General features: G+C 49.1%; 1 protein-coding gene and 1 long non-coding RNA gene across 9 annotated transcripts in view; one reads left to right on the top strand and one right to left on the bottom strand.

The window, feature by feature from the left end:
* ADGRD2 (adhesion G protein-coupled receptor D2) overlaps positions 1–17,473 on the top strand; it is a 34,427-nt gene that overhangs the window by 12,692 nt on the left and 4,262 nt on the right. For all 6 annotated transcript variants that reach the window (XM_021413766.1, XM_021413762.1, XM_021413760.1 and 3 more), the window contains 19 exons: positions 143–241; positions 724–809; positions 1,192–1,473; positions 2,718–2,829; positions 3,009–3,143; positions 3,458–3,578; positions 4,209–4,314; positions 4,582–4,637; positions 5,082–5,208; positions 5,314–5,417; positions 6,074–6,176; positions 6,505–6,658; positions 7,458–7,591; positions 8,227–8,342; positions 9,522–9,642; positions 14,263–14,304; positions 14,507–14,560; positions 14,928–15,069; positions 15,760–15,818. In XM_021413766.1, the coding sequence (XP_021269441.1) occupies positions 143–241; positions 724–809; positions 1,192–1,473; positions 2,718–2,829; positions 3,009–3,143; positions 3,458–3,578; positions 4,209–4,314; positions 4,582–4,637; positions 5,082–5,208; positions 5,314–5,417; positions 6,074–6,176; positions 6,505–6,658; positions 7,458–7,591; positions 8,227–8,342; positions 9,522–9,642; positions 14,263–14,304; positions 14,507–14,560; positions 14,928–15,069; positions 15,760–15,818 (2,153 nt within the window). The remainder of the gene's footprint in view (positions 1–142; positions 242–723; positions 810–1,191; positions 1,474–2,717; positions 2,830–3,008; positions 3,144–3,457; positions 3,579–4,208; positions 4,315–4,581; positions 4,638–5,081; positions 5,209–5,313; positions 5,418–6,073; positions 6,177–6,504; positions 6,659–7,457; positions 7,592–8,226; positions 8,343–9,521; positions 9,643–14,262; positions 14,305–14,506; positions 14,561–14,927; positions 15,070–15,759; positions 15,819–17,473) is intronic.
* Positions 2,978–12,277, bottom strand: LOC110406828. 3 transcript variants are annotated; one of them, XR_002443586.1, is made up of 6 exons: positions 10,762–12,277; positions 8,525–8,583; positions 8,171–8,313; positions 6,354–6,585; positions 4,442–4,685; positions 2,978–3,110 (listed from the first exon to the last, which is right to left on the bottom strand). It is a non-coding gene; the product is annotated as an uncharacterized LOC110406828 (long non-coding RNA). The 3 variants fall into 3 exon arrangements; XR_002443585.1 differs by lacking the exon at positions 2,978–3,110 and adding an exon at positions 3,599–3,717 and having other exon boundaries at positions 10,762–12,276; XR_002443587.1 differs by lacking the exons at positions 2,978–3,110; positions 8,525–8,583 and adding an exon at positions 3,599–3,717 and having other exon boundaries at positions 10,762–12,275.

The following is a 17,473-nucleotide window of genomic DNA, read 5'->3' on the forward strand; positions in this document are numbered from 1 at the left end:
TGAGCAGTAGGACTTGTTTCAGAGCAGTTCACAGCTTTTGTCTTCAACGAAGCTCATGGGCTGCTTACGGTAAACAAGATCTGCTTGGGCATGACGTGTCTCTGGGGAGTGGTGGGCCTTCTGTTTGTGTGTGTCTCCACAGGGCCTGTTGAGGAATGTCGAGTTTTTGAAGTTGGCAGCAGTGGATTCCGCCACACGTCTTGTTTGCAGTCTTTGCCTTTTATCTGTCGCTACAGAAAGGGTACAGCATCTGTTATTTATTCATTCACTGGTTCCACAGCATTCATTCCTGGGGGTCCAAGCTAGGGTCATAGGCAGCAGTGGGGAGGCCCAGTGTCGGCTCTAAAGAGACTGTGTGGAAGATGTGCCCTAGCAGTGAGTTTGCTTTGTTTGTATGTGCTCTGATGGGTCATATTGTTACTCTCTAGTGAAGCGGTCCTTATAGAGTTACATGGCTTCTGGATGCCCCACTGCAGGTCTTCCTAATCCCAGCATCTCCAGACTTCTTGGTGGGGGGACATGGGGAGGAGACAGAGGAGTTGCACTGTCTCTCCAGATGGAATCTTGTATTAGAAATAAAATGAAGCTGTGAGGTCTCCTTGTCCTGACTGTCCCACAAGCTCAGCCAGCATCTGAGGAGCATTCCCCAGTTTTTGAGCAGAGGATGTGTCAGCCACACTGCTAGACAGCACAGCTATGGTTATGCTTTTGTTTTCTTCTCAGATGCATATTGGCAACTGAAAAAAGCTCAGCTGGAATCCAGCCATTTGCTTGTCAGCCGTGTGAACACGCTTGCAAAGAGGATGGTGGTGAGTCCTGCAGCAGCTGGTGGCTTCAGGGCACTGTGAGCAGCAGGAGCTGTTGAGGTAGACTTGCTAGTTTCTGCTGGTATTTGACATCACTTTGCCAAAAGTTACGCCTGTCGCCTCTTCCAAGCTGCTTTTGGAGAGTGTGACCAGCACAGCTGTAACTTGTGCTGTGATTAAGCAAAGTGTGGCTTTGGGTTGGATGAGGTTGAGGGGAACAAAAGAGTTCAAAATGTCAGGGCAGAGCTGCTTGCCCTGAGGTGTGCCAGCTGGTGGTGTTAGGGTTAGGGCATGTGGTGTGTTGCTCAGGGTCCCAGCACGCTGTGTAGCTGGTGATCAGCCAGAGATCACAGCTCTGCACTGACCTAAGATATCCTTTCCACAGCAAATTCCTGAGAACATCTTCACAAGTAACATCCGAGACATGAACCTCTCTGTCGCTCTCAATACTCTTGATGCCCTGGCAACTGTCCTGAGGAAAGAAGAGACACCTGTGGAGTCCTCTGACCTCCTCTTGGTGCTTCAGTTACTAAAGCAAGTTGCTGATGTGGAAGTCCAAGAGAGAGAGGAGCTGGATATGCTGGAGCAGTTGGGCCAGTATTATGTGGAAGTGACTGAGTTAATCCTGGAAGAGCAGAATATTGAAACATGGTCATCTATTAGCCAGGTGACGTGCCAGCTGTGTGCCACATCAGCTCATTTGCTCTGTGTGCAGATCCTTGGCTTGCAGTATGACCATGAGCTGAAGACGTCTCTGCGTGGTCTCGTGTGTCCTTTCTGGCCATATTCTGGAGCTTGGGTAACAGCAGCAAGCACCGGCACACAGCCTTTGTGCCAGCTGAGAGAAGGGTTAGCTCCAAAGGCCAGCTTGGCTCTCTTCAAGCTTCTCCACTTCAACAGCCCAGATCTACAGGATTGCACACAGCTTGTGGATTCCTGGCGCTGTGTAGATTCCTGGCTCCCACATCCTGCTGTCTCTGGCAGGGAACTTCCAGTTTGTTGTCTTTTCCATGAGTGGGCTGCCAGGAAGTTGTCTGCCATCAGACCCCACTCTGTTCAAATCACCATTGAGCTTTATGTGAAGAATTTCCATCATCCCACCCCCATGAGGATTTTCTCCACTGGCTTCTTCCCTTCTCTCATGGGTCTTTTGTATGGCTCGCATGTTTTTGTATGGCCTGCATTCTCCACCTGTCTCTGGGAAAGTTGCGACAGAGCCTGGCCAGGCCAGCGCTTCAGGAACTGAGCCAGCTTGGGGAGGGAGCCAGGGACTTCCAGAGATGAAAGGATGCTGAATAGTTTAGAGTTTACCTCTTTGCTTAGAATGTCTAAGCTAAGTCATTGTGGTCTTTGTGGCCACAATTACTCACAGCTTCCTGATAGTGCCATAAAACCAGCCCTGGCTCAGTTTAGCTGGTGCAGGACATGTATCTGTGAAAGGAGAAAGGATCTGAATGTTGTTGCTGGGAGGTCTGTAGCTGTTGTGCACAAGGTTGGCACCTGTGCTGCACCACACCTGTGCTGGGGTAATTGGGCCAGCCACCTGCTCACCTCCAGCAGTGAAACCTTTTCAAGGTCATGCTACAGTTTTGCCAAAATTCAGGAGTCCACTCTAAAATGCAGTTTGTTTGTTTGCTTTCCAGAAGCTTGTTCATTTGTTTGCTTCCTGTTTTAGTGGCTGCTTATGAACACTGGCAAGTTTCCCTACTTGCAAGTCTTTTCACCACTGCTGAAAGAACTGAGAATATTTTTCTTTGAAGAGGACATACGTAGAAAAGCAAAGCAAAAGCACTAAGTCCCAACATCTCTTTTTCTGCTGAAGCCCAGACACTTAAGAAAACTATTGTGAGGTGTGAGAAGTGTGAGTTGGCAGAGTAGGTGCTGACTTCTGTTATCTTTGTATGTTTCCAGGCCGTCAGAGGGCCTATGGCTGTTGTTGAGCTCTGCGACAGAGTGGTGTCACTCTTGGCCCCACTGCTGACCTCAGGGAGGACGAAGATCACAATCCAGCATCGAAATGTTGGTGAGTGGCACTGGTGAGCTGCAGAGCACAGGGGGGTATCTCACAGGGACCTGGCTCAGTGTCCATCTGCTGCTTTGACTCTTGGATGCAGTTAAAATATCCAGACAGTTTTTTGCTGCACAGTAGCTCTGGAGGAAGGCTGAACCTTGTTTCAGTACCTGATTTTGCCTCTGCTACAGGGATGGAGGTCAGGAAGCTGGAGCTGAGCAGTCAGCAGCTGAGCAGTGAGGCATACCTGATCCAGAGCCCTGAGGAGGACAGGCCTGACTTCATTGAAATTCCTGTGGAAGAGATGCAAAGACTGAAAGCCAAAGGTAGGTCACGAAGCCTGTGGTTTGCTGGTTCTTCCTGTGGCACTTCTGCAGCACATTCAGCAGGAAAGGTCTTTACCCTGCCCACAGTCTGTCTGAAGGAGCGTGGGGAGGACATGCCCTCCATGAAAAGGAGAGGAGTGGTGGAGGGAGGTTATCTGCAACTTCTCCACAGGCACAGCTCGGAGCTGGGGGAGCCCCAGGCACATAGCATCACGCATCCAGCCTGGGGCAGCAGTACTGAGATGCGGGCTGCCCAGAGATGCAGATCCTACCCTGTGTGCCTGCACCCATCCCACAGTGCTCTCTCTGCCCAGGTCTCCGCAGGGTCACAGTGAAGAATATGTGGTTTGGCTATGGCTCCCTGCAGTGCTGTCTGCCCAGCCCAGGCAGCAGTGATGCCTTCCAGGATACGACTGCCTCCGATGGAGGAAAGAAGTGAGTGAAACAGAATTGCCCTTGCACTACAGGGGTGGGAATCCATTTTGAAGTCCATGTTGAGTTTCTCAGTGCCTCTCCTTTGGGGGTGACCTCTACTCTGCTCCATCCCATCCCATTCAGCCTTGTCCCTGGATTTCTGGGGTGGCAAACAGAAAGGGGCCCAGCAGTCAGGGTGGTGGTAGAGATGCCTCTGTGCATCCTGGCCCGAGGTGCGCTGTGGAGCTTTGTGCACCACAACGTCCCCTGCGTGCCTTTGGGAAAGAGTTTTTCTGCTGGGTGAATTAGGAACCGCGGGGCTGCCGCACCAACCCCCGGCTGGTTCAGAAGCCGGGCAGAGGCAGGAGCCGAACGAAGGGCGGCTGCCGACCCCGGAGCCCCGCTACCTCCCGGAGCTCCTGACCGCCAGGGGGCGATGTTCGCCCGCGCATCCGCCGCTCGGCCCTGCCCTCCGTTACCGCGCTGCTCGCGGCCCCCGCGCGGCTGCTCCGAGCCTCGCTGCTGGAGCGCGGGGGTTGCGTTTGCCGGCGGGTTAGAGGCAGCGGGTGCCTGTCATGGATAAAGCACGAGCCTGTTTTCTGAGCACGCCCGGTGCTGCTGTGTCTGTGAGCAGCACGCTTTCCCTCACAGGTACCTGAGCACTGCAGTGGGCACTGCTGTCATTTCATCCACCGTGCTCAGCGACTACCAGGAGATAAGCACCTCTGTGCGCTACCGCCTGCAGCACCACACCCAGGTACCCTGCCCGGGGGCTGTGCCCTCCCCATCTTGACTAGGAGCACGGCACAGCCAAACCCCCAGGCAGTGCCGAGACTTCGCCCAAGGCCTCCAGAACTCTTGGGCTTCACACACCCAGCTCTTACCTTGCCCTCTGTTTCCCCTGGGAGGTGTTGTCTCGTGCTGACAGCCCTTGCTCTGCTACATTGCAGCCCAGCGAGTGACTGCCGCTAGTCTGCATGATGCATGTGGCTGTGCAACCTCATCTTTTCCATCTCTCTTGCAGGACCTGCCTGATAAGCTGGTGGGGCCCATCTGTGCCTTCTGGAACTTCAGCCTCAGGTGCCTTGTTCTTGTCCAGGTTGCCAGATTCACAACCTTTTATTTCCACTGCAAAAACAAACATCACAGCATCAGCGTAAGGGTAAAAGTAAGGATCTGTAATTCTCTGACAGCTGCTATCGGCTGGAATAGAGTTCTCTCCTTTGGAAAAGTCACTCAAAAGCAAGTGACTTTTAATGAGGTATGTACAACTAAAATGGAAACCCTTGATTGTGATTGTTACCTACAAGAAAGGCTTGTAGGTACACAAGCATTCAGGACGATTTTCCTGTGCAAACCTACCGAATAAGGCAAACCTGCTGAGACACGTGCCAAACCACAGGAAGAGCCATCTCCGATATCCTCTTCTTCCTCATTTCAACTCCACATGGAATTCCCTCAGTGCATTGGCTTTCTGTTAAACTGGGTGGTAATTTCAATGTGTTTTCTTTTGCTGCATGTTAGCCCAGATGCTGGTGGGATGTGGTCAACAGCTGGCTGCTCTGTGGTGACATCTCTCTCAGACTCCACTGTCTGTTTTTGCAACCACACCACAAACTTTGCTGTGCTGCTGCAAGTGTACGAGATGGAGGTAAGCGAGCAGCCTTTCTCGCTGGTCTGTGGGGTGGATGCAAGAACTGCAAGCAACATGTTGTTAATTTGTGGGGGTTTTGCCTTTTGTTGTTGATTGGGGCAGAGGACCACCAAGGAGGAGCTCACACTACAAACCTTGACTTTTATTGGATGTGGAGTTTCCTTCTGTGCCCTGGTTGTTACCTTCATTTTATTCCTGGTAGTTGGGTAAGAAGAATTGGCACTTGTGGCCTTTGTATGTTTTTTGTTTGATATGTTGCTTCGGTACAAGTATAGATCATGCAGCTCATCAGTGCCAGGCTCTGTAGATAGGCAGAGGAAAGCTGGGGAGCTGCAGTTGGCCACTGGCAGCAGAGGGTGGGAAGGGAGAGGCTGGCATTGCCTAGGGAGGGGATGCAGTACCACAGTTTCCGTGGAGATACTCATGTGAACTGTGCATGCACCTGAGTGCCTGTGGAAAGGCGTTTATCAGATAAAGATTGTTCCCCATAAAAGCTGCTCTGGTAGAGCTGATTTTTATGAAATAAACAGAGCAAAGACTATTTCTTCAATTGCAAACCTTTCTGTATCACTCAGCAAGCACAGAGATCTGCCCCCTGTGAGTATAGCAGTGAGTCCTCCTCCTACTCCCTGCCTGTCCCTCAGAGCACTGGCCGAGGGCTGAGCTGTACCTGAGTGCTTCCCAGCACCGAGTGCTTGTGCACTGTGGCAGTCCCTTGCCTCTTTGGATTGCTATCTTTGCAGTGAGTAGTAGAGAGATTGCACATTACCCAGGCAGGTCTGCACAGCCCAGCAAGCACCCATCAGAACATGTATACCCCTTCATTTGCCTGTGGCTGAGGGCTTCGTGTCTCCATCCTCAGTGTCCCCAAGAGTGAACGAACAACTGTGCACAAGAACCTGATCTTTGCATTAGCTGCAGCAGAAGCTCTGCTCATGTTCAGTGAATTGGCCAAGACCAACCAGGTAAGCTCACTGAAACAAACCCTGTTTACCTAGCAGGACCAGTCCTGCAGAGGTGTTACTGGCAGAGCTAACAGAAATTTAATTCCTTCTATTAACATTTCATTAACTACCTGTAATTTGCATCTAGAAAAGATGCATGTCTGCATTTGTAGTGTGCAATCTGTCAGGAAAACTCACCTCTTGTTTCTTACCAAAAAAGCCTTCAGAAAATTTAAGCAATTGTTGAACAGCAATGTGTGGGTTGCTGTTTTTTTCCTGGCTGCTCATTCTCAGAATTTTCCAGAGGACTCTGCTTCCTGAAGGAGCATGTGATTTCTCTTCTCTCCAGGTGCTGTGTTTCACGGTCACCGCCTTCCTTCATCTCTTGTTCATGGCAGCCTTCTCATGGATGCTGGTTGAGGGGCTTCTCCTGTGGAGCAAGGTGGTAGCAGTCAACATGAGCGAAGACAGGAGAATGAAATTCTACTACGCGACAGGCTGGGGTACTGAGGACTCACAAAAAATGCGTCATTTATTTTCAATAGCAAAAGTTTCAATAGGAGAAATCCCCCCAGCAGTGGTGCAGTCAGACCAATGCTTGGCTTGGTTCAATATGAGAGCCTGCTGCCACTGTTCCACAGAGGCTTTATCACCCTTATGCGTCAAATTGGCAGTCTTGAAATGTAAGCTAAAAAGCATTTCTGTTATTTTTCTAAAACCAAGGATTCTATACCAAGAACTTGAGGAGGAAGCTCGTGGTAAATTCTTGTTCTTCGAGAGAATCACTACTATGATATTAATTAAAATATAAATATGTTCTTTGACTAAGCAGTCTTTATTCTGAGCTAGTCTTTCAGGTACATAGATTTCATTGAAATAAGCAGAGATCTATATCAAAGAAAAGCCTGTTTAGGTCAGTGCTCCTTGCAAAACACATACCTAGTTGGATATTGAATGAGTAGTTCCAGTATTTTGCATTGTTTTATGTTTTTGATTGTCCATTTTATTAAAACAGTGGTCTGAGGAATAAATTGCTTTGATCAGGGCTCAGGACTTGGAATGCTTTATATCTAAAAAAGTGATGCTGACAGCATATAAATCTGGTCTTGTAGAGCTGGGACAGATTTCAGCTGCAGTAAATTCCCATTGTACATGGGGTTTAAGAGGCTAAGCTGGCTCATGCTGGAGCATGTCTGGTCATGGGGGTTCTGAAGCAATTATCTAGAGTGCAGCTGATCTGCTTGGGTCATACTTGCTTTTCCTGCGTTCTAAATTATTTTATTTTTTTATTAATTTGTGCAGGCCTTCCAGCCGTTATCGTTGGTGTGACCCTTGCAACTTCCTTCAATAACTATGTGGCAGACAACTACTGCTGGCTGAACGTTCAGACCAATGTCATCTGGGCCTTTGTTGGGCCCGTTCTGTTCATCCTGACAGTAAGTGCCAAAGCCTTCCTGGAAGGTGTGATTCCTGCATGACTGGTCTTAGGAAAGCACTGCAGAGTCAGCAGTGCCAGCACTCCTGCAGCCAAGACACTTGCTCTCTGGGCTTTCCTTGTGGTTTTTATGGTAGAATTTTTGTTAAACTTCACACAGTTCCACAATAGAAATTAGTCTTTTTAACCAAAACAGTTTTTTTTATATTAAAAATAGATACTAAAATTTTGTTGACTAGTTCTTGTATTGTCTGTTAGACTAGGAATGGTGATAAGTGTGTAGGTTAAATGTGACTTCACCTTAAATAAAGATCTGCTCATCATATGGGAACATCTACATCCTTGAAGTTCTGTTGTGATACTGATAACTACAACACAGCAGCAAAAGAAGGTGCAATGCTGAAGGAGACTAGAGCAGCCACTTAACAAGGCATTCTGTGGGAGAGGTTTTGAGATAAGTTTTTACAGCTCTGATACTTGTGCAGATAGCTCTATGTAGTATTTCATTTTTCCTCAGGAGTGATACATGCCTCTTCACATTCTGAAAATTAGTTACTGACTTCCCAGAGAAGAGACTCACCGCACTGGAGTTCAGATCACTGAACATTAAGGGGTCTGCTGGCTCTTTTCTGACAGGTGAACACCTTTGTGCTTTTCCGGGTAGTGATGGTGACTGTGTCCAGTGCTCGCAGGAGAGCGAAGATGCTGACACCCAACAGCAGCCTGGAGAACCAGATTGGAATACAAATATGGTGAGCAGACCACGGCACTGGCTGATCAGGGTATACAATGGTGGAAATACTGTTAGAGTGAGGGTCTTTGTCTCGAGGGATACAATGACAAGCTGTGAGTTTGGGCATATGGACAGAAAGAGTTTTCTCCTCTAGAGTAACTGAGCATCACTCAAAGGCAATTCCTCTGCTGGACTCCTTACCATTGAGGACATTAGACCTCCATGCCACAGAGCAGCTCGCTGTCAGGCACACAGACATCCTGTGAAACAGTAAATACAGGGAAGTGAGGGAGCAGTCTTGATTGTTTCCAGGAACCAAGGGACTCAAAGTGCCTGATTTCCTGGAATCTCATGGAGATCTGAGCCAAAAAGGGAGTCCTCTCCACAGAACGTTGTGGTTCAAAGTCATCCCTTCCATAGCACTTGTACATGCTTACCAGAAGATGTACCCAGTGCAGGAGCTTTGGTCTGTTTATCATAATAAAAAGCATTTTCTATATGCTTGGGACTTGGTGGACTGAAAGGAACTTTAGAGGCGATTACTTTGGGAAGGAGAGGCAGTGTGGACTTCTGTAATCTGTTAATGGAGGGAGACCTCTAAAAACTGCTGCTTGAGTCACTACTTTATCATCTTCTTTGAGTTTTTATTGTTGTTAGCTGGCGCCAGATACCCCTGCTAGACATGCATTGTTCCCCTCTATCATAAATAAATTTTCCCAAAATTACAGAAGCACAAAGATAGGGCAGCACAGGAGGGCAGGGTGACATCCATGTGCTAGTAAAACAACTACAGAAGCCTTCCTTGTAGCAACAACTCCAGGGGAAAAGCTGTTTTCTCATGGCTAATGACGTCAAAGAGCTCCCTTCTTACTAACTCTCAATGATAAAAAAAGAGCAGGGCTAGCACATTGCAGGCTGGGAAGTGAAGTGTTTGGTTTTTCTCCTCTAATTTTGTTTGCAGAGGAATTTGTTCCATGGCTACCATCTTGGGTGCTGCTTGCTCAGCACCTTATCAGAGACACTTGCAGGGGGTGTAGAGCTGTCTCCTGGGTGACAACAAGGAGAGCTCTCTTCTGAACTGCAAAATACAGGGCAGAGTGCTCCAAAACCCATAGTGCTCTGCAGCCTAGTGCAGCTCCAGTGCAGTGTTTCTGCTTTTAAATGTGCCCAAGTAACTCTGAGCTCTTCTTTCTGACAGGGCCACAGCCAAACCCATCTTGGTGCTGCTGCCTGTGCTGGGGCTGACATGGGTATGCGGGATCCTTGTTCATCTCAGCATTATTTGGGCCTACATCTTCATTGTGCTCAACTCCCTCCAGGTGAGTCCTGTGCCACCTTCACCTCACAGCCAAGCAGGTACCTGCTGTTTCTTGTGCTGCAGTGTAATCCATCTGCCCTACTAGCTAGGAATCTTTGTCAGTGCTGAAGCTCACCCCAGCTTTCCTAAACTGCTGTGCTATTTTGTCCAAGGAAACTTATGCTCCTGCTCCCAAGATGTGAAATATACCCCAGGACACCTCATTCATCTGATGTCCCCTCTGCACCAGTCTCTGGAGTGTCTTACTGATGCTACAGCTTTCCAGTTCAAGTCTTGTTTCTTATATTAGTTTTTCCTAAAAACTTAACATGGTTTAAAATGACACTTCCAAACTAGCATGCTTGTAGGGAACTTGATTTTTCTTGCAACTTTACTGGTTTCTTCAAAAGACTAGAACTTTAACCAGCCTGTAAGCAATTAAGAGAGCAAAGTAAATCGTATTAGCCACAGCAGCAAGGAGCACTCCATTCTGCACTGAGGTGGAACTGCTCCCATGACTTCAGGATAGCTGAAACTCAGGGACATGTGGTAACAAAAATATCATAAGGGCTTGCTGAAGTCCTGTGACACATGCTTGCCACCTGCAATTCAAAGCATCAGCCACCTGGTTGGCAAAAGCCTTCCAAACCTTGAAAGAAAGCAGCTGTAGATGGAGCTAGAGAAGCACTAAACACCACTGCTCCTGATATTTGCAGGAGGGACAATTGTCTCAGGGCAGAAGGTGTGCATCTTCACAGACAGGTAGTTCTTGGCAGCAGAGAGCCAGGCAGAGGAGAATCTGCATGGCCTCAGCCCAGCCCCAGGTGCTAAGACTACACTAGTACAAATAACACCTAAGCTTACCTACAGTCAGTTCTGTGCTTTTGCACTAGATATCCACAGATCTATTTTTCAGAATCCCTTGCTAGTTCTTGAAGACAAGTTTTACTCCAGGGGATCCAATTCAAGAGAGAAATCAGGTACTATACTCTAAGCCCTTGTGATTTTAGAAGTTCTCCATCCACCTCTTCTTTTTTCCCTTTGGATACTGTAACACGATGGAAAGCACAGCAAAGGCAACTGAGGATTTGCTCACAGGCAACAGCTATAGGCACCAAAACAAAGGAAAGAAGCTGCTTACCTTCAGAAGGCCCCAGGCACAGGGGGATCTCCAGCAAGATATTGTTGCTTCCACTGCCAACCCTTAAATGAGATCTGGGCAGGGGTGGATCCTGGCTCCACTCCTTCCAGTCATTCAGGTGCATTCCATGCACCTGAGCTCCCCTGGGCTGGCCCTGCCTTCCCACCACGTGCTCAATCACTGTTTCAAGCCATGACTTAGCATTTCTGCTACAGATACAATAGAAAATTTACCCTGCAATAGCTCTCATGTATGGAGCAGAAGAATTCCAGTGCTTCCCTATGGCATACTTGGCAGGCTTTCATGTAACATTGGCCCACATCTCCAAGGGTGAGAGGCAGGTGTTATTGCCATGTGCACAAGATGAGTGGTTGCTCCAAGGCATGTTCTGCCTGTGGCTGGCATTGCTCCAGTGGGTGGGTGCTGCTCACGCACATCCGTCAGCTTGTGGATGGGGAAGTCCAGAGGCCAAAGGGCTGCCTGTCCACATCTCTGCTATTAAGTATACCAGAAGGGCAGCAGGAGGCCTGTCTTAAATATGCTTAAATACAACTTCAGTTTTCCTCACCTCCTCACAGAAGTGGCTGTAACATGGATGCTAGATATGTGGGTTTTTTGGAAGGGCAAAGAACGAATTTCTGAAATGAATAAATGTGTCCTCTGGATGATATATCTCCAGAGTCTTCCTCTAATAAACTGTAACAACATCCACCTTGAGTGACATAGTAGAAGAGATGTTAGCTGGATAAGGATTTGTTTTCTTCCTTTGCTTTCTAAGTTACAGCTTCTTTTGTTTTCTTCTTTTTCGTAACACTCAGTATGGGTCTGGTTGTGTGGGCAAACAGTCAAGGGTTTGCCCATGAATATGCAGTGCTTGTTTGCCTTCTACTCATTCACTGCTAAGTTCAGGTCAATTTGAAAATTACCCTAAAAAAAGAAGTTTGGTGCTCATGGGCAGCTATGGAGTTGAGAAAAAGCAGGGATAAAAACATCATATTTCAGCTCCTTTGCTGGCTGGCCTATTGAGGACAGCTTCTATAGATCACCTTGGGATTTCCTGTAAGGCCGGTGTGTTTCTTTATGTGCTGGTGTTGTGCTGGAAAGTTTTGCCGCTGTAGTTGTTTGTTTGTTTGACTGCTTTCTATTTATCTGAGGAAAATGAAGCCTGTTTTCAAGGTTACTCTGTGCATTGACACCACACCTGACAACTCCTCCTCCAGCCAGGCAGCATGAGAACTCAGCCCAGTGAGAAGCAGCATTGTGAAGTGCTGGGCCCCAGGAGGCTGCAGTGCTGTGGTCAAAACCCAACTGAGATGAACCAGCAGTCCCTGTTCTGCCCAGATAATGAGGCAAGAAACCTGTAAATTGGTCAGTGCAGCCCTACAGCCCCTCTGCTGCCACCATGAGAGGGGGACTGGGGCTGTCTCAGGGCTCCTGTTTTGCCCAACTCTACTGATACTGTGAGGGCTTTGCACCTCTGCCACTACAGGAGAAACCAGCCAGATCAGCCTCACTAGGCACTGGGCTGTGAAATCCCAGTGAGACAGCTGCAGAAAAAAGCTCTTTTTGTATACTTCACTGACTACTTACACTTGCTTCACATCCCTGGGTACCTGCTGAGCCCCGGCAGCAGAGCCAGCTGCCTGGAACTGAACGGGGCTGACAGAGCAGGGAAGCGACCCTTGGTGGCCATGAGCTGTCCTGGTAGAGGTGGGACAGCTGGGGGTGTTTTGGTGGCTCCTGGGGCGCTACCGCAGGGGGCACACCCTCCCTCCACCTCTGGCCCTTTCCCCACAGCCTTGGCCCTGGCACCGCATGGACAGATTGAGGTGCTGCCCTTCCCGCCACTGCGGCCTGCCCGTGGCAAGGCCTTGGGCTGTGTACCTTTACGCTTTAAGTTATTTCACGTGTCTCCTACTCGTCCAGCAGTTACTGGGACAGATCTGGAGGACTGCATGGCACTGTGCTGAGCAGTTATTCCCTAATGATGGCTGCTTGCTGGCAGAGGTCGGTTTGACCCCTCCCTGAGTGGAGCTGGAGCTGCTCGTGATGATGGCAGCCCCTGAGGAAGATAGTGGCTCTGCTTTGCTCTGGGAGGAAGTGGTGTGGGCAGCAGTAGGGCAGGAACTGGGCAGCAGTGGGGCAGCAGCAGGGCAGGAGCAGCTTCTCTGGTGCAGCCCTGTGCCATAGCTCTGCTTCCGCCCGCCGCTGCAGCTGGGCCTCCTCTTCTTCCTTGCTTTCCTCCCCGCTGACCTCAGCGCTCCCTCCCCCCACTCCACTTTCCTACAGAATGATTATTTCAAGGAAGACCTGCCTTGGCAGCCCAGCCAGAAATCTGCTCTGGAGGAGTGACCAGCGTTGCTGTCTGAAGGACAGGTCATGGCACGGCGCCAGGGTATTGCTACCATTACGCCTGCCAAGAGCTCGCAGATGAAGAGCGAGGCTCATTGAAGACAAGATGGATTACTTTTCTTGCTGCAGCTGATTTATCTAGCTGCGATAACAAACACCCTACAGATATAACATAAATCTGGTGGACCAGATAGGGCTGCCTTAAGGCCAAAATCGTTGGTCTGGAGCTGTAATTAGCCCCTGGCTACAGCCTCCAGGTGGTGCTCGCTCCGGGCTGTGCCCAGAGCCCTTCCCGCAGCACAGCCCATGTGAGACACGAGCTGCGGGTTAGAACAGAGCTTTGGGTCATGGCACAGCATTTGGTTGCTTGCTGGTCCCCAGTACTTTCAAATAGGAGCACCAGTTTAGTGGGAAGAAGAGGGTGGCCAAGGCTGTGCGCCCCAAGCCGTGGGGTGCCAGTCTGGGAAGGTTTTGTCCAGGCTGGAAAAAGCCTCTGGATCAATACCCCCTAAACATGCATCAGGGGCTCCTGCTGGCATGCTGTGATCTGTCACAATGTGACACAGAGGAACTGTCCGTGGCATCATGCTGCATTTTGTGGGAGGATGGCCCAGGTCCCCCTCCCTGGGCTCAGCGGGAAGGGAGTGGTCCTTCCTGGACTTCAGTTCCCCTTGCAACAAATTCCTGGTGGTTTCTGTTTCTGAGATCTGAAGGAGGTGTTTTTCTGGAGGGATTTTGCATGCATGAGTGAAGAGGAGTGTGGGAGAGTGTCGGGTGAGGGGAGCAGAGATGCCCAGCTGGATCTGCTGGCTCTCCCTCCATCGCTCCAGGGAGGCACAAAGCAACTTCTGCCGAGTGCCTGAACTGCTGCTGCAAGGTGAGACAGAGGGAGAGAAAAAGGAAGAGGGACTGGGACAGGAACCTTCTCTCCTTTGGACCCTCTGTGAAGAGCCTGGTCTCGGGTTTGACCGAGGAGGAACGCTCTTCTAGCCCAGCTTTCCCCCTGGTTGTGCCATGCCCAGTATCTGTGCCTCTGTCCCTTAGCCTCATCCTCAACCATTCTAATACTCATCAAACTCATTTCCTCCCATGGAAAGTAGCAGCAAAGCAGCTGTATATCTCTAACTTCCTGTGCTCTCTCCTTTGCAGGGCCTTTATATATTCCTGGTCTATGCAATCTATAACAGTGAGGTAAGAGATAACCCTGGCTGGGGCTCTGTCACTCTTCAGAGTAGCAGTGAAGCAGTAGCTGGGATTGTAGTAGATGCAACAGGGAGCATAGCCCAAGCTGTGCTTCTGGGATAGCTATTGCTTTTTGTCCATGACTTGCTGGAGGATCTCTTGCTATGCTGGAGTTGCTCTGGCCCTCTTTAATGTCCTTGCTCTTCTTCAGGTGCGGAATGCCATCCAGAGGATGAAGGACAAGAAGAAAGCACTTTCATTCACAGTAAGTCACAAGGAAGCCTTGCTGCCTCCGTTTGTTCATCCTTCACGCATCAAAGGAGCACCCTAGCTATGTATGTTTGCACTCCTTCAAGTATATAATGTTGGAAAGAAGTCTTATTTTCTTTCCCACTTGTCCTGTGTAGGAACAGTGGCAGAGTCTGGCTCCGTTCTTTGCAGTCCTGTTGGACAGTGCAGACCCAAGATCATCTATCCTGATTAGGCAACAGCCTTCTGTACCAGGGTGGGATGGGAGCTCAAGTCCCAGGGGCAGCAGTGTAGATCAAACCAATCTTTAAGGCTGGATCTGGATCCAGTAAGTATACATGTTGCATTTTTCACTGTCCTGAATTTCTTCCCTGTCACTGCAGAACTGCTCTCATCCCATCAACTACTTATCAAGTCCAAGAAACACCACCTCCTGGGAGACTGGAAAAATGAGTCCTGCAGCAGAGAGTGCCTTGTCAAGCCCTGTGCAGAAAGACCCTCCAGTGAAGAACATCACCAGCAGAGGTAAAGAGAGTTGTCACTGCTGTTGGCCCAGTCTCTGTCATGAGACCACAGTAAAATGTTTTTCCCAAGGCTGAATCATAGAATTAGCTAGGTTGGAAAAGACCTACAAGATCATCTAGTCCAACCATCCACCTACCACCAATAACCCCACTAAACCATGTCTCTCAACACTACCTCTAAATGTTTCTTGAACACAGTATTAGTATACATTCACTTGGCATGGTGCTGAAGCCATTTGCACATTGGGGCTGTGTGAGCACGCAGGGTCTGGTGCTCTAAATGCAGCATGGGATGAAGGATTCCTGGGGAAAGCAAGGGGCTGTGAGCACATGGGTCTCAGAGGGACCAGGGTTGTCCCTGCGGGCTGGCTGAACATGAGCAAGGGGTTCACATAACTGTGTTATGCAGCATTGCCCTCTTTTCATGGCAAGAATCCATGTTTGTGTCTTAAAATGATTTTCCTAGAGAAGAGTAGGTGAAGGTGGTGATGGGAAATAGGTTTTTGAGGTTTTGGGGAAAAAGGTGTTGCATGCTCCATCCAGTTTGTGGGTGCAAGAATTTACTTGCAATTATGGTTGGTCCTTTTGCTTCAGTGGAAGATATTTAGGGAATGCGAAGCACAATGTTTTTGGTAAAGCATGAATATTTCTATTCCAATCTCCAAACTCACTGTGCTGCTTCACCCCCTAGGCAACTTTGGAGGCAAAATTCCCATGGGGATTTCATCAATCATGTCACCAGACAGACCGGTAGGTAATGTCTGCTGATATTTGTCCACCTTCAGCCACACAGAGAGCGCAGTGGGGAGGAAGCCCCCAGAGCAGTCGTTTTCCAGGAGAGAGCTCCCCTCTGAGCTGTGGGGAACCGGCCCTGCTGTGGCTTTGTTCCCAGCTGCACCCAGGGCCTGCAGCCTCTCTCCAGGAGGGGAGTGTGGTGGGAGAGTGATCTATGGCAGGGGATATAAATGAACAGGAGCTAGTGAATTTGAGTATGTAAAGCAGCGAGCAGAGGTTGGTACGGATCAAGGCAAGGAGACTTCCCCCAGGGACAGCAGATTTAACACAGGCAGCAGGGGTTTGCTGTCTGTGCAGCAGCCAGGTCGCATCCAACCAAGGAGGGCAGCCCTGTGTTCTGCAGCCATTTCACTCCCCTGGCAGAAGCCTGATGCAGACCTCAGCAAGGTATAGCCTAAAGCGGAGAACAATTTAAATTTGACTACTCTGATACCACTTCCATCTCCTACTATTGAAATGATCATCAGTCCTTGTGCTCTTGACATACAAGTGCTGTAATTTCCTCAGAATAAAATCCAACACTACTTTCGTATAAGTCTCTCACTGAAGGATCTCTCTCTCCCTCTCTAATATTTATCCTTTGAAAACCTGTGTCACATAGACAGCTCTTATTTATCCAATAGATAATACTTCTATAGCTGGCATATCATTTTGAAGCCACTCAATAAAATCCATATTTTCATCTCCCATGATTTATACTGCGGTTAATGCCATTCCTCCTTCATGCTAAACACCAACCGGGATTCGCAGGTGATGCTTTTCTCAGCCAGCCAGGTGCTTGCTGTGTAAACTGGGAGCAGGGCTAAGCTCTCTGGCACAAAATACGAGACGTAGGCTAAAGAGATTAGCCCAGAGGCCTGAGTTTTCTAATGCAGGGAGTATTAGGAGGCAGATATCCTAAATGCCAAGGCCATGGCATTTCCTAGAATGCAAAGATAGAAACTGCTTTCCTCCTTATGAGGGTCACCTAGGACTTAACCGTGTTGTTTCTGCTTAAACATTTCATTTCATTGTATTTGTTTCCTTGCTGACCAAGGTGTGCTCAGCAGTGTGCACAAGGCGCCTGCATCCTGGAGGGCAAGGACGGCACAGTGCTGCTCCCCATGCCAACCTGTGCCTCTGTGGACCTGCAAGCCCTGTGATGCTGAGCAGCCCTGGGCAGCATCAGGCTCTGGGTGGTGGGGTCGGCAGGGCCCTGTGCCCTGTGTGGTGCCACCCCCGACTGATGGGCACTGCTTGCTGTGTTACATAAGTCAGTGCTGTTTTCCTGCTCCCTGCCGAAGTGAGTCATGTAACTTGCTGGAGGAGCTGTGAATTAAGAATGTCACTGGCAGCTGCACAATAGTTTGGATGAAGAGAAGATGCTACTTAAAAACGTTTGAAAACACTTAAAATGACAAAACACCAAGCAAGTGAAGATACAAACACAGACAAGATGTTCTTTGTGCTTCAGCTTTTTTAAATGTTGTTTGGTGATATTTATCGCTGTTGGGCTGGGAGCAGGAATTTCACACCTCGGAGCATTAACCATCACTTGGGCACATGGAACAAGTTTATGTGTGGTCTCCTCTGTGCACAAGGAAGTTCTCTCCGCTCTGCTCCTGGTTTTT

This window comes from Numida meleagris, chromosome 16 (assembly GCF_002078875.1).
Source record: "Numida meleagris isolate 19003 breed g44 Domestic line chromosome 16, NumMel1.0, whole genome shotgun sequence".
NCBI lineage: Eukaryota > Metazoa > Chordata > Aves > Galliformes > Numididae > Numida > Numida meleagris.